Source organism: Merops nubicus, unplaced genomic scaffold (assembly GCF_000691845.1).
Source record: "Merops nubicus isolate BGI_N331 unplaced genomic scaffold, ASM69184v1 scaffold21856, whole genome shotgun sequence".
NCBI lineage: Eukaryota > Metazoa > Chordata > Aves > Coraciiformes > Meropidae > Merops > Merops nubicus.
The window spans coordinates 25580-42108 of NW_008615899.1; the positions used below are offsets into that span (position 1 = coordinate 25580).

The 16529-nt window shown below is 41.9% G+C and overlaps 1 protein-coding gene across 1 annotated transcript in view; it reads right to left on the minus strand.

Annotated features, from left to right (window-relative positions):
• MMP2 (matrix metallopeptidase 2 (gelatinase A, 72kDa gelatinase, 72kDa type IV collagenase)) overlaps positions 1 to 16529 on the minus strand; it is a 36451-nt gene that overhangs the window by 12034 nt on the left and 7888 nt on the right. Inside the window, exons 4-9 of the mRNA XM_008942689.1 lie at positions 15754 to 15882; positions 13966 to 14139; positions 7824 to 7997; positions 5957 to 6130; positions 4808 to 4963; positions 2269 to 2416 (exon numbers count right to left, since the gene is read on the minus strand). Coding sequence (XP_008940937.1) covers positions 2269 to 2416; positions 4808 to 4963; positions 5957 to 6130; positions 7824 to 7997; positions 13966 to 14139; positions 15754 to 15882 — 955 coding nt within the window. The remainder of the gene's footprint in view (positions 1 to 2268; positions 2417 to 4807; positions 4964 to 5956; positions 6131 to 7823; positions 7998 to 13965; positions 14140 to 15753; positions 15883 to 16529) is intronic.

Consider the following 16529-nt stretch of genomic DNA (forward strand, 5'->3'; position numbering starts at 1 on the left):
CCTTTTAGATTTCAGCTGACATCTGCCAAAGGAGCATTTGCAGGTGAGTTGTAACACTTCCATCAGCTTCAGATGCCTGCCTATGTTTCTATCTGATAGGAGTCAGTGTTTGATTTAGGCAAGTTCAGTGAATGTGTGTGGGCCCAGATCTTCAATGGCTTTGGAAGAATGTTGAGGGTAACTGAGGATAAATGATTTCAAATTAGGCGTTGATTTATGGCAGGGAAAAAGGAGCTTTAGTGTCTCTCACTGTCACGCTGCCAAGTGACTTCTCCAGTGCTCAGCAGCTGGGTAATACTGGCCCTGGCAAAGGCAGTGGGAGCTGCAGCCACCTTATTTTATCAGGAATGTCTCTGGTTTTGCATCAAAAATACCTTATGTATCTTCTGCCTTGGAGGCCTTGCACACATGGGGCCTGTCCCAATCACCAGTGTCCTTGATGTGTTATTACAGCAGCCCTGAGTCACTTAATACTGTTATCTAATGATTTTGGGCTCAATGAGGATTAAAGCACTCAGGGATGAGGCTTTGCTCACAGATTTTCGTGATTGTATCTTTATGAACATGGGAAAAGAACAGATCCTCCTTGGACAAGTCTATCATAGTGAAAGTTATGCTAGAATTAAAGATTTGCTAAAACAGTGTCTCCATGGTGGAAGAGGCATTTGAGATTACTGCCCCCAGTTTTGGATGAGCTACTTTTTTTGAGGAGTGTTTTTAGAAGTTGAGATTGGAAATTTCCCTGCAATCAGACTGAAGGTTTCCCTCTGTGTGCAGGCTACGTGAAATGCAGCCAGGAAGGATAGTGCCTCCAGAGTTCTACTCCACTGAAAGCGATGGGCTTTCCATTGCTCAGTTACAGTCCTTGTAGGTTTTGCTACAAAAGGCATCCGGAAATATTTTATAGGGAATGAATCCTTCTTTGGCAGGCAGTGCTGGCTAATGCACCTCTTCCATTGCTAATTTTGTGATTAACATTACAGATGGGTAAATTTCTAAAGATTTTGGGGGTCATATCTGGTTTGCATAAGCATTTATAAGTCTGGATGTGTCTCCCAGCTGCTTCACCCTTTTAAGCAACCCTCGTGTGACTACACAGAAGCCAGCAAGGCTCACACCAAGGTTAGTTTTTGCTCTCCAATCTGTAAGATCGAGCAGAAAATTTAATGAGAACAGGCTTTTTTGTTTGTTTGCTCTATTTTTGGTGAGGTTTGTGGTGTTCCTGTATCCTGATTTTAGCCAGAACTACCACCGACACAGTTGTTGTCATAGCGTCTTGACATGCATGATCCCAGTAAAAATCACCACAAAACTGTCTAAAATAGTGACTGAGGTTGAAAATTCCAGACTTTCAAAGAAGTTTGAAAACAGCGCTAAGAAAAGGTGATAAGATAAAGGTGGTAGGAGATAATCATCTCTCCTATCTCTAATTACAGACAATCTTTTGGACATAAAGGTTGGGAGTAGTAAGCATGAATTATCAAATGGGAAGTGATGCTTGACCAACCTGATAACCTTCTATGATGGAATGACTAGCTTGGTAGATGAGGGGAAAGCAGCTCAGAAAGGCTTTTGATGCTGTTTTCACTAAGATTCCCCTAGAGATGCTGCTGAAGTATGGGTGAGGTGAGCAGGCAGTGAGGTGGACTGGCCAGGCCTGGAGGGTGAGGTCAGTCGTATGAAGACTATCTGGAAGCCAGTAACCAGTGGTGTACACCAGGTGCCAGCACTGGCTAGAGGACTGTTTAACATTGGCAGTAACGATCTGGATGATGGGGCAGAGTGCACCCTCGGCAAGTTTGCTGATGACCCAGAACTGGGAAGAACGGGTGATAGGTCAGAGGTTTGCTCTGCCATTCAGAGGGACCTTGACCTCTGGAGAAGGGGGATGACAGGAAACTTGTGCAGTTCAGCAAAGGCCAGCTCAAGGTCCTGCACTTGGGGAGGAAAAACCCTAAATACCAGTACATATTAGAGACAAACAGGCTGGCAAGCAGCCTTGTGAAAAAGGACGTAGGTATCCTGGTGGAACCCAAGTTGACCATGAGCCAGCAGTGTACTATTGCGACAAGGAAAGCCACTTTATTTAACTGTAAACCCAGAATTTGCCACCCCTTTCCCTCAGGGTTGATAAGGACTTTTTGCTGTTTCTGAGCACACAAAAGAAAGGACAGAGATTGTGCCTAATAATAAATTTCTAGACTTTGATGAATAGTCTGACAGATTCCTCCCTTGAGGCCTCATTGGTAAGCAATTTATCTCACTTACCTATCTTTGAAGAAAAACGTTTCTCCTCTAATTTGTGCGACTCCATCAAAGACAATGTCATGCTTGCAGAGCTCTGGAGTGACAGGTCCAAGGGTTGGACGTGGGCCTGGGCCTGGCCCTGGCCCAGGTTCAACATCAGGGGATACTTCTGTAATGGAGACCAGAGATACTGTCACACTGCCATAGGGCACTGCATAGGTTACACAGACAACAGCCAGAATTTCTAGAAGGGGAATAATCTGGAAGTGGTGCTTGAAGGAGAAAAAATTTAGAATAAAATGTTTTGGACATCTTTATTCAAGTGCAGCTCAGGAGACCTTAGCTTCAAGTCCTGCCTTAAGGTGCTGTGAGGCCTCATTCCAGACACTATCCATGTTGAGCTGCTTATTGAACTCAAAAGTTATTTGGCAGTGACTATTCAAGTGTTAACATTACAGGTTTTATTTTGCTGGCTTCTGAAAAAAGAGAAATGCACTTCTGTTCAGAATTATCTGCAGCTCTGCTGAGGGAGATGTCAAAGTGGATTTCTCCTCCTTATAGACAGACAATATTTTACAAGTTACAAAGATGCATTTTGAGCCATTTGTATGATCTTTCTGCCCTCCTGAATAAACAAAATGTGCTCTTCAGAACATGCACTTTACCATCTTTTATTTTATTTTGTTTTATTATTTGTCTGCTGCTGTATTGCCTTATGAGAAATTTGCCGTGTTTTTTTGTGGAGAGGTTGACTTACTGTACGAAGCAAAGTAGGGTATGACTGATTTGAGATAATAATGGAAGAAAACAAAGGGTTTTTAAATATTTGTTTTATATAGAAAGCAGTTTGTAAAGGGTTATATCATTTATAAAGAGGCAAGAAAGATCATTTTGTCTCAGGTTTTGAAATGTTCTTTGAGACAACTGGGTGAAATTCTGAACTGTATCAAAGATAGCTCTGTGTGAGCTTAGAAAATTCACTTAACCTTGCCCATGTCTCAATTCCCATTCTTAATTAAAGCAGCTATGAACAAGGAAAAAATGAGGATTTAAATCAGATTTTTGATAAAAATGTGTCTCATGTGGTAACCATTTTGGTATATTCTTATTATCATTTCTAAGGTGTTGAATACTATAGAATATAGTAATTTACAATTAGAAAGATATCTCAGTAGAAAAGTGAAAAGCACGGATAGAGAAATGGTTTAGGTTTTCTTCAACTGCTTAATTGACTTTAGTATACTTGTGCCTCTAGAGATGGAGAATATACACATGGAAGGTACTTTAGTCATAACGATACTCATGCATTTTACTAAGTGTTTATGTTGAGAAAATAATAAATTTTAAAGATACCAACATAAAAATACTTAAATATATTTCTTCTCCAGGAGCTCGCCAAATATATTTATGTCAAAGTTCCAGCTCTGAAATGCTGGGGTTTGAACCCCAAGCCCTGAATTAAGGTTGACATATGGGTGATTCCCACAGCCCTTCATAAAGAGGGGGTGAGTTTGCCTTATAGCTTCCCCCCAGGGTGCGGCCGGCCCTGCAGGGAGAGCCAGAAGGGAAATGAGCCCCAGGGGTCCCGCAGTGAGTTGACAAAGGTCAGGTGTCCCTGCTTGGGGATAAAAGCTGGGACCACTTGCAGGGAGTCAGGAGTGTCTGTCTGTGGAGTGCACTCCACAGAGCTTCCTGGTTCAGGGCAGACCTCCTGACTCTCCCTGGAGCTGGGCCCCGGTCTGTTTAGGCCTTTGCGAACGCGGGTCGATCGGGTGAGAGTTGCCATGTGGGCACCTTTTTCTCGTGTGTTTAACTGGCTGGTCTGGCTGTTTCCCATGCCAACTGTGGGCAACCTCGGGTCACTGTTTGTACCACCTGTTGTGGGCTGGGTCATGTTGTTTGTGGGATCGTTGGGGGTGGCGTCAATCATGCACGAGCTTGTTGACCTGTTTGTACCCCCGGCGGTCATTCATATAGTAACATTTCTGTCTACAATACAGTCTGCATATTGGTTCATCTCCCTGCTGGTGTTATCATTTTTGTTGGGCCTGGTCATTGGCAAAACAAGCTCCCATATGCTCTCTGAAAATGATATTGCAATGGTGCAGCCCAAATTGTTGTGGGAAGGCAATGAGAACTGTTTCCAGGCTGGGACAGGAAACAATGTCCTGCCCTGCTTACATGGAGGTGCAGTCTGGGAAGCTCGGTGTTGTAGACAATAATAGCCCAAACCACCCACATCAGGTATTTCAAGCTGGAGGGAAGCATAGCATTTCATTGTCCCAGTAAAAGCATTAGAAATTTTCATCTGAGGTTGGTTATGAGGATTTTTGGGGCTGCTGCTCAGTAAATTTACTGACCCTTCATCCTTAAATTGTGGCATTTGAATGAAGTAGGAGCCGTGGTAGTAACATGAAGAAAGCAGGGAGAAAGGAACAGGGGATATTTCTGGCATTGGTGGTATTGTGCAGTGTGTAATTCACTGCAAGGTCTGAGTCCCAGTTTTCAACCTGGGCTGCATGCTTTTCTGATGAGTTCTGCTGATGAGAGAGGACTTTACCGTATAGCTCCTGGATCCCTTTAATGTCATCCTGAGAAAGTCGAAAGTTCTTGGTGTAGGTATAGATAGGGGCCATAAGAGCTCCCGGATCCTCGGAGTGCTCTAATCCCATGGCATGGCCAAATTCATGGGCGGCAACCAAGAAGAGGCTGTATCCTAAACAACACAGCAAGGTAGTATTAGCTGCTTGCATCTGAATAGAAGTGTACCACTCAGGTGATTCGGAATCTTGTGATTCTATTTGCCTTGCTACCCATCAAAAATCTCCAAATAATGAATAGCATAATTAATATTTACAGCCTCCAACAGTGAATGTCATACATATGGCCAGAAATGACATTTCATTAGAGGGTTTCTAAAATCTCTTTTGTAGTTGATTTTTGGTGCTGTCTCACATGCAAGTGGCTTTGACCACAGTCTTAGTTCTTCTGTGAAAAAAGGAAGTGTAGCAAATAAAATCAGACATTTTTTAATCAGGGAAGAATTAATCTTGCAGTCTAGACCTCAGATCTTACTTTCCATCATGAGATGTCATGCAAGTGACAAACAGGTCTGTATAGTTGTGTCTGTCTCTGAAATTTGGCAATTATTTTTCTCCTGGAAGAAAAACCTGAATTTGTTTGCAGATGTATAAAAAGCCTTTTGCTCTATTTAATTTTACTCATGTTACAAATAAGGACAAAGATTAACCGAAATAATTTCATATACTGATAATTACCATACAGCCTTTATACTGGTGCTCTCTTCTTTTTTTAAAGATGTTTTTAATATTTGGCAATATCAGTCACAAATATATTAAATTTTTACATTTAGCATTTGTTACTAATTTGGCTGATGTGAAATACTATATCGCTTGTGGAGGAACTAGTACTTTTAGCCTTGGAAGGAAAAATATCTATTTATTTTATTTTTATATTTTTCAAAGATACTTTGTCATTATAATTATAGAAAATCTGAATGTTTCAAACAAATGAGGAACTGACTTTAACAATAGCCTTACATTTAAATGGAGGGGTTCTGCTCAGGTTTTGGTTTAGGGAGTACCGTAACCAGGCAGGAGTGGTAAGTCTGAGAATGAAATGATGGTAGGTGTGACGCCATCAGTGTGGTCGGTGTGCTGGTACCACACTGCTCTGGCAAAGATCTTACCTTGATCTGGACAGAAGCCCCACTTTCGGTCGTCGTCATAGCTACTGGTAGAAGCACACCACAGCTTGCCATCATTGCGGCCCGCACTTGTGCAGGACTCATATTTATTCCCAAGGAAGACAAAGGGGAATACACAAGGGGCTCCCTCTGAATTTCCACCGACTGTTGACATGGCTGTGGAAAATGGCAGGAAAACAGTGAGAAGGGAATCCCTTAAGTGAGGTTAAACTGATGCATTTTCTCCCAAACTACACATTAAAACTAGCAAGCAAGCAGAAAATCTGCAATCCTCTTCAGAATATGAGGAATAAGATTAAAAGTAATATTTAGAAAGGCAATTACCTGGCAATGAAAAAAGGGAACAGTCTAGGCATTGCCACCGCAATTAACTTGCCCACAGTTTTGGTGGGAGTAGGAATGAGCTCTGGACTCGTGCTCACAGATCTGAGAAGGCAGCACCTAGCAGTTATTTGTGGAAGGTGATTGTGAAGCAAGTATCTTTTTCTGGTATCTCCTGGTGGTGTTTTAAAGTGTGCCTCAAATAAGTCAGAGATGGGTTTAGTGTCAGAAGGATTAAAGGACTATTGAGTATTCACCTGGTTAGTAGGTGTCCCACTGAAACATAAGCTTTGAAGTTAAAAAAAAAAAAAAAGAAAAACAAAATGCCCAGAAGTTCAGAAGAGGAGTCTTGTCAATTGAGGCATTGTTTTATATTGACAGGTGGGTACAATTAAAAAACATATGGTTTAGCATATTTTTTCAAGAAAAGGATATCAAATATGGATTACTTTTTAAAATAAGTATTTTTGTAAAACCTGGTATATTTTTCTCCTGTGTTCTCATCCATATAGGGTATGGCAGTAATATAGAAGAAACAGCATTTGCATGTGCATGTCCAAGTATCTTTTAGAGGGAAGAGGGCGTAACTAAGTTTAACATTACTGTTTAAAGTAGGTATCATAAACAGAGTATGAAAATAACATAAAACTTTGAGTGTATAGCTTCTAGATATGTTCTTTTGTTTCTTGAACTATCCTTTAGATTTTTGTCTTCCTAACTGTGTGGTAAAGCTACAAATAACTTGATCCTTTTTTTAAACATTTGGTTTTTTAAACATCTGTAAGGTAAAATTGAAAGAATACACCTTGTTATCAAAAGTAACAGGAAGCCAAATACCAGTACACCAAATCCCTGTTGCAAATCCTGAGGCCATTTTCAAAAGACTCAAAGAGGATGAATCGAAGTTTGATTGTAGCTTCCCCTTGGCTTTGTCAAAAGCCTGAGATATTAGAACTCCCATAGCTAACTTATACAATCTAAATACTTATGGCTCCAGTCTGTATCCTAAAATTGAGCACCTGCCAAGCTATACAAGGCTATAAATTAATTTTTTTTTCTTTTATATAGTAAAACTCAAGTTAAAAAGTATAAAAACTTATTAAGCAGAAATATGTTTTCCTGGCTAAACCATTTCACTTAGAGTTGCTGAAAAGATCTATTAATTCAAGCTTAACATACTAAACAAGATGTCTTTTTTCAAGTGTAAATGGTAAGTTTTAAGCTAAAATATTATTTGTGGTTTCTTCCATCACATGAGACTTCTTTTCTGGGGCCGTTAACAAATCGTGATCTACTCGTAGTTACCCTGCAGTGTTTGTTTAGTGCCATGGTTGAATGCTGTCTGTGTGTCCCTGAAACACCCAGTGTGCTGGGACATGCTGTGTCATTCACAGAGCTCACTCCTGTTGTAGTTACTGCCTTGTCCACCTCTGCTGAAACCGTGCCTAACAGCTTTTGTGTGTGCTAGGGAAGGTGTAAAAAAGGAGACTTTAGAACAATGACAAAGTCAAGCAAGAATTTCCCGTACCAGTCTCGGGACAGAATCCGTATTTCTTATCTCTGTCGTAGTCTTCAGTGGTTCCACACCATCGGTACCCATCTGTCCTGCCTTCGGTTGTACACTGGTCATAGGACTGGCCTTGAAATTTGAAGGGAAATTTGCATGGCTGTCCGTCACCATTGCCGCCCATTGTAAAGAGTGCTGCAGGGAGAAGGAAAGAGAAGGGTGTCAACATGCAACACTCGGGATCAACAAGGAGTCAGAGTGTGCCAATGATAATGTGTGAAGGTCTTGAAAGATATTAGAGAGTGGTTGTGCACAGTGCATTTCACGCTGAGAACCTCTATTTCACACCAGCAATGAACTGCCTTGGCAAGGTAGACCAAGGGATGTTACAATTTCACAAGTGTGTAGCAAGGAAGGGATATTTGACATTTATAAATGGATGAGGAATGAAAGAAGTTCTACCAAGCTGTTTGTGGTTTGAATTTTGTATATCCTTTGTAGCCTGCCTCATAATATGAAATTAATGTAAACAGCATTTAGAAAGAGGATTCAAAGAAAGTCACTGATGTTCCTTAGTGCTCTAAGGAACCTCAAATTTACCTCGCATCAAAAACATTTGCTGGAATGGCACTTTGTACAGAGCCGCAGACAAACTGGATCAGCTTTTCCTGATGGCCATCTGTGCGCATTTTCAGTTTCTTTAGGGTGCTGACAGAGAGTAGAGTTAAAGCCAGGTAATAACCTGTAGGCTTTTCCTCTAGGCTTTGCTTCTCATTTCTGAGAATCCCCACAGCTGGCTTCAGGCACTCAATAGATAAGCAAGAGAAGACAGATATAGCTCTTCCAACAAAGCTGAACACTGGAGGCCTCTCCTGTCTTTTAATGTTTCTGAAGGTAGTGTATTGGTCTTCTAGGGGCTGCTTGCTGTCTTTTGAGAAACACAAACAGGGCCCCATAGCTCGACCCTGAGAACCAGAAATCTCTCTTGTGGATGAAGTAGTACAGATTAAACTGAAACAAAGTTCTGGGGTCTGTTTTAGGATTTTAGTAAACTTTCTGGAATATTTAGAGAAAGATAGATAAAATCTCTTATGCTAATATTTTAAATTTATGTCCAAATTGAATTAGATGAAAATGCAGGTGGCTTAGAGCATCTGACATCCTGTGGATCTGCCTGTGTCTTCTCTTGGCTGCTCTATCTAAAGGGATCCTCAGGGGTAGGACGGTGTCTCTGAGCGCCAGGTGATGGTGAGAAGAAACCATGAAAGCAATGGAATGGCCCTGGCCTCGTCCTGAACAGAGGCAAAAAAATCCTTTATGTAGCCATGCGTCAATTCCCCTTGAGATTTAAGAACAGCACCTCAGAAGGAAACGTGGCAGTTTGAATTCCAAAAGTATCTGTGACTTGACCTTTTTTTAAGGTGTCCAAGGGGACACCTTTCCTTCCCTCAGTTTGATGTTGCAGCTAAAGCCCTAACAGGTATGTGGGGAGGCTTTGCTGTTGTAGTTTTTGATGACCAAAAAGCTGTAACAACGGCAGTGTCTGTGCAGGATTTGAGAGGTTTTGCCTTTGCTTAGTCTGATACATCGATGGCAAGAGACATTGTTCATGAGTTTGCTTCACTTTTAGAGTAGTAATAAATAAAATCCCAAGACCTTTTCTGCCTGAAGGATGACTGGGAAGGGCTCTAGTAAAATGGGGTATTGTGACACAGATGATTCATTTTGCCTTTTCCACTTAAATCAGTCATTGGCCTCAGTATCAGGGGTATGAACCAGTAAGTTACTCCAGTCCCACTAAGGACAGAACTTGGAGCTCTGCAGGCCTGGCTCACACGCGTGAGTTCGCTGAACCTCTGAGCTGGCCAAGCTCTCATCTGTATCGTTCTGCATCCTGGACATGGAAACAGCCACAAAGAGGTCCTATCTCAAGGCAAAACACTGTGCCTCCCTAAAAGAGCAAGCTGCAGATGTTCCTGTTTGTCTCAGATGCTTTAACTTCAGGAAACATGCATTAACTAGAACCATGGCTATTGTGATAGGAGAGACTTTATTTTTTTAATAGAGAAATGATAGAAATGGAAGGCAAAATGAAACTGAGTTGTTCAGATGACTCACTTACCACATGAGCTGCTCCCAGCTCTAGATCTGGCAAACTCTGTATTTTAATAGCCTTTTTTTTTTATTGGTTTAAATGTGGCTAAGTTGCAAAAACCTTATGGAAACTCAATCTCTTACTGCTTTGCACGGAGTCTTTCTGAGTCACAGTCAAAATGCAGGTTTTCATTTTGCTTGAGGTAACATCATGTGATGGTAACAAGAATGGTTTGAGTTTCCAAATCCTACGCCCCATCTCCCTGCCTTAACTAGGAAAATCTTTGTTTAATGCAAATGAAAGTTGGAGACTAGGTAATTTCACCCAAAACAAACTGAAAGCTTTATTTACTTGTAAGGGCCTGACTCTAGTTGTGTGTCGTGGTAAGCTCATCAGTAGAAAAATCAGTGAAGATAGGCTCATGTGAGAGCAGACTCAGACTGGACATTACTAATCTGTGAGCTGCACTGCACCATTAGCTCTTCCCAGAATAATCAGCCAGTTGTCATGTAAGGGGACCTAAGGCTGGAAGGCTGCTAAAAACCCTGTGGCACGCATCCAAGGTCGAGGTGGCTGCAGGTCCATGAGGGTTCTGCCTGACAGAGCAGTCGAGCAACAGCCTACAAAAGCTGTGACCAGTGTGAGGGAGATGCAGGCAGAGTCCAGATCTCAGAAATATTAGGTACCAGAGGACCAAAGTTCGGAGCCTAAACTCCCTGTTCTGTCAGTGGAGTTTGGTAGAGAGGGATATTCAAGGTCTCCTTTGCCATATGGGATCAAGGGAAGTTCAGCACACCTACATAAGATTTGTGTAGCAGGTAGACAACTTCCTGCTTTCCTTCCTGGTTTGACAAATGGTATCTGACGCAGCCTGTAACATTAGGGTGCAGGTCTGGGGTTAACTTTAGAAAAGCCTGGTGCAGTGCCATAGCTTTAACAATGTTTCCAAACATGCAGCGTGGTTGTGTAAGGAGGGGAACTGAAACTACCTTCAGTTAATTAAATGGGAGGGAACCTCTGACAATTAGGAATGTTGCCCCCAACATAGACTCTATGATGTAAATCCTCTCGTATCTGAATTTATTAGCTGAGTTTTAGCAAATGGTGTCTCAGAACCCCGAGTGAGCAATGCTCCTCTGAGTTTATAAGAAACATCTGTGCATCGCGGTTCGGAGATCTTGCGAAACAATTAGATCAGAAACAAAAGGGCTGAAACCCTTCTGTTCTGTTGCAGAAGCCTTGACACACACCACTTCCAAGAACATCAGCTTCCAAAAACAACTCTTCCTGAGAGTGCTTCACTGCTTACACTTTCAGTTGGGTGTGACTTTGGAATTTTACAGAGGGCTCAGTCACGGTACATGGATCTTGCTTTGTCCAGCTATCTATAATCCAGGTTTGATTCCAACTGTATCTGAGCATTTGGGGTATTTTAAAGAAATAAACCAAAATTTGTGCTTTTCCAGCTGAGAGGATTAACTTGAGAGAGAGGATATGTGGGGAAAGGTGATGAGGGAATGAAGGAGATAGCAAATTTTAGGAAGAATTGATTGTACATATAATCTCCTGAAGTAACTGTTGGGCTAAAGAAGTTCTGAAGTCTGTAACTAATGATTACAGTCTGCATTCTCTTTCCTTGTACACACTACATGTAGGCATAATATTATAAATCATTCAGTACTGTTGTTCCAGGTGGGATTAGCATGAGTCCGACAAAAGCTCTGTTGTTTTGTTTCATCCTCCTTCATAACCCTCTGTTATTTGCTATGGCACAGCAGTAGCAGGCAGGAGTTCGAGTGACCCTGTGGATCCATTGCTTGGGATGTAAGGTAACAAGAGTGTGGAAGCTAGCTAGGCTTACTGTGCTGAGATGCAAGACCACCTTAGCCCAGGACCACCTTAAGCTGATGGAGAATTGGTAAGTCCAGGGAAATTCTTATGTTGCACCAGGCTTGAGCAAGGATGAGAGGTGAGCACCTTATCTGGCCAAAGCACAGGACAGACATGGAGGTTTTGTAGTCGAACATAAGGCCTGGCAACCGTAGTAGCGTAGTGACACCTGGGGCAAGGTAAAGGTCTCATGGCCTGGTGTCATATCTGCTCAGTCGTGAAAGTTGCACTGTGTAACACCAACTTCACCTCTGTACTAAACATGGGCCCCCTCCCTCTCCCTGCTCTCATCATTAACAATGCAAGCCTTGTTGAGAGCTAACCAGCACCTGGTATATGGCTCAGCCCCACCTCATCAAGACACAAATCTGGCATTTAGAAACCTCTGTTTTGAGGATGAGAACTATTACCTGGATGGGTTGACAGGCCTGGACTGCTCTGCTGTCCAAGCAGGGATGCCTCTTTGCTAAGACTTACACCTCAGACTTTGTTATTTGTTACCCAGGAATTACTATCTAGAGCTTAATTTTTAAAATTTATGGCTACATGACAGCTTTGTAGACATTGTCTAATCTGTAAATGAGTGTTTCCAAACATGAAATAAATCACTCATAAAACAGAGGATTCTGTTCACATTCCAAAATGTTAGAAATTAAGTACAGTCTTAGCTTTCCTAGGCCCTTTAACAGCTTTGTACAGATACTGACAGAGTTATGATTTCTGAAATATGGTGTCATTCCTGTATCTAAGGCGAGCTATTGACACTGCTTCATGAGTACGAGTCCTAAGACCTGCATTAAAAATAAAAACCTAAATTCAAAAAAGGTGAGTGCTCTCCTGGCTAGCAATGTACAGTATACCAACATATAAATAACTTTGTACCAGCATAGATACTCAATTAAAATTCAGTCATTTTTATTTGGAAATGCAGGGTGAAGTCATTTAAAGGGTGATCTGTGACAATAATAGTGCCACATTGCAATAAAGAGGTCTCCTAGACTCAAAGGACCTGGGCCACCAGTTAGTAAAATTAATATGCAGAGTTGCAGAGGTTTGGCTTAATGGATTTCATCCTTAACTGCTAGTTTTTGTCAGTTACTACTTCTGAAGGAGATGGAATTTCAATTGTTTGTGGAAAGGTGTTCTGCCAATGACTAGGCCTAACAAGAATGACATAACCAGCAGAAAGGCAAACCAATAAGTCGAGTGTATTGTAAACAAGAAAGTCATGACATGAATGACCACCAGGGGTACAAACAAGTCAACCGGTTCATATATAATTGACACCACCCCCAACTATACCAGAAAAGACATGATTCAACCCACAACAGGCGGTATAAACATGGAGCTAAGGCTTCCCATGGACGGCAAGGGGAACAGCCAGACCAGAAAGCCAAACAAGACAAAGGTACCCACATGGTGACTCTCACCTGATCAGCCCATGTTCACAAAGGTCTAAACAGACTGGGACACAGTTCCAGGGAGAGTCAGGAGGTCTGCCCTGAACCAGGAAGCTCTGTGGAGTGCACTCCACAGACAGACACTCCTGACTCCCTGCAAGTGGTCCCAGCTTTTATCCCCAAGCAGACACCTGACCTTTGTTCACTCAATGCGGGACCCCTGGGGCTCATTTCCCTTCTGGCTCTCCCTGCAGGGCCGGCTGCACCCTGGGGGGAAGCTATAAGGCAAACTCAGCACCTCTTTATGAAGGGCTGTGGGAATCAGCCATATGTCAACCTTAATTCAGGGCTTGAAGTTCAAACCTCGGTATTTCAAAAGGCCAGCAATGTAGGCAGAGATTTCTGTCATTTGGTGTGTTCCATCTCCAAATTTGGCCCTGTCCTTACTCTGGGAAGTGGTTGTCTTTGCTGGATTGTGAAACTTGACCTGTAGTGTCTTTGATATAAGGATGGGGCTGATATTGCTCCAGACATATCTTCAGTATGACCTTGTCTTTCTCTAATGGCCTTGACGTGGGTCATCATCAGTTACAAATTCTGCTACACCAAGGGATCCTTTAGGGAGTTTTCTCTGCTCAGATATTGAGGAGCTATTAAAGAGCAGTAAATCTAAATCTGTCAGAAAGGAGGTGGAAAAGGAAGAAGTGCATGTGCAAATAACTAGGGAACAGTCTACCAGGGAGAAAAAAAAAAAAAGTTGAAACAATGATGTACTTACACTCGTGGGGACAAAAGCCGTATTTGCCATCTGCATCGAAGTCTTGGGTTGTGGAACACCAGAGGAATCCATCGCTGCGTCCCGCGTCCGTGCAGCTGTTGTATTCCTTGCCGTTGAACCAGAAGGGGAATTTGCAGTATTCACCATCTGCATTTCCATACTTCACTCTAACCACTATAAAGAGAAGAAATGCAATGGTGAAATGAGCCACTAACTGATATAAAAAATACAGGTTTGTACATTTTCTTTTCCTGGAAGGTACTGGTATAGAAACGCAGTCTGAATTTCCACTTTGAAATGCAATATGTGGCTGGCCTCTCTATTGGCAAGATGATGATAGCTGGAATAATAACTGGTAATTTTGAAAGAATTACGTGGATATTACTCATGGCGAAGTGTTAGAATGAAGAGTTCCTAAAATTAGCCCAGAAAAATATATACGTTGTTGTTACTATGGTAAGGCAAACTTACAAATGTGTTGTTAATACATTTAGTAATTTAGTTGCTTTGGTAATGTGGTCTAAAATGTCTGGTATAATTTGAAAGGTTCCAGGCAGCAGCTGAGCATGAGCTGAGCACGCCTTGTGCCTCCTGAACCACTTTGGTATTTCCAATTTGACTTGTATGAGATCTGCTGTGGCACAGGGGGATAGAGGATATGCAGGCACACCCACATCCTGGCGTTTATGTCAGTTTGTCACATGTAGTCTTAAGACTACAGTACTGGTGCTGTAATATATGTTAATATATAAAAAACATAATTCACTTATCCACAACATTTCTTTTAATGGCAGTGACCAGCTGGATGCTTGTGCTGTAAGTATTTCTGCTAATCTGGAATATACTTTTCTCCTGTTCGTTGTTAGTCTGAGGCAGGGATCTGTCCAGTTAGTACAGCTCCCAATCAGTGCTTCTGCTGAAGTTAACAAAAAGCCAAACAGAAGGGACTTGACTGTTTTGGTGTTAAAGTTCAATTATTTTTACAGTGGAAGGATGGCTGAAAAAACTAGAATTTGAAATGAAGGGCAGACATGAGTTTGCAATCGTATTCTAAGTCCAGTATATCATTTTATAGAAGAATTATAGTTAGTACTATATGATTGTGGCAAAATTCAAGCAGAAAAAGGAGGTTCCAGACTACTAATATGTGGTCTTGTTTGTCTAGTTCAGGTGATATTATTTTGACTTAAGCTGTATTCTTCTAAAGGGTATGGCAAGCTGTCTGGTACAGATTCTTGGAGATGTTCTTAATCTGCTGTTTGATGTCAATTTTATCTCGGTCATCAGCATGAGGGATTTATATTCCTTTTGCTTTTGACAGATACCATGAGTATGTAAAAACTTCAGGTGGCTGGTTCCATGCTTAAGAACTGGAGCCACAGCTTAAGTCATCTTAAAAAGGGTGTGTCAGCAGAAAACCACTGACCAGTCTGCTTCTTACAAATGAACTTAAAGGTGTTGCAATTTGACTCCCTGAGAACAGAGGCATTCAAAGTCATAGTCATGTCTGTGTACTTGTCCCACAATTCATGAAGGTTGCACAGCATCAGACCCATGAATAATTCAGTGTTTCAAGGGGCAACAGTAGAGGAACACAGAGGGAAATCCTAGGTAATATTTATTTAGGGATTACATAAACATTTTGTAGAGAACAATTGTATAGATTAATTTTCACCTCCTAACATTTTTTGAACAGGTCAGTGAAAATATTTAGTGGAGTGCCTGTAACAGCATTAAAACATAGCAGCCAGCAGACCATATATTCTGAAACATTAAAAGGTCCAGTACCTTGTCCCTCTCCAAGAGTCCACAGTTCATCATCATCAAAATGGGAATCTCCTCCAATTCCTGGCCCCGGAGCAAAGGCGTGAGCCAGGAGACCGTCCTTGCCATCAAAGGGATAGCCATCACCATGCTCTGCAAGAGGAAGCAGACAAAACAGAGCAGTTTCTAATGACCTCAGCTCTGTGAGTCTATACACGAGTGATGATTGTCATGCATCCTTTCCTGTCCAAGACGGTGGCAGAATACTCTAGTGAGTGAATTTATTGGTATGGGTTGTGCTGGCAAGACTGAACCAGAAGAGAAGCCAGTTCTTATAAAGAACATTGTCAGTACTGCAGTTGTCACTGCATTTTATCTCTCATAAGCCTTGTGGAAAGGAATCAAAGATGGTGAAGAACAGCGGAATATTGTACATTAGATGTATGACTGTGTATACGCTGCTATTTCTCAATGGAGGCTGGTAGGGAGCTGTAAAATAAGCATTGCAGTCAAGGGGGATTTTCATATAATTCCTGTCAGTCTCCAACCCAGAGACTGGAAAGTAAGGGCAGATTTCTTTTTGCAGGCTACTCCTTTCTGCTGCACCTCAGACTGCTGTGCTCTTTTCTTTGTTCAGGATGCTACTTTAAGCAGGAAAGCAAGTTGGGTGAGTGTCTCAACAGTGCACCTCTGGAAAGCCAGCTCTTATTCAGTGCTCCAAGTCCTGTGAATGAGCCTATTCCTCCTGCATACCAACCACGCCGAGACTCAGGCAGCTCCCAGGGCAGCAGCAGGTTAAG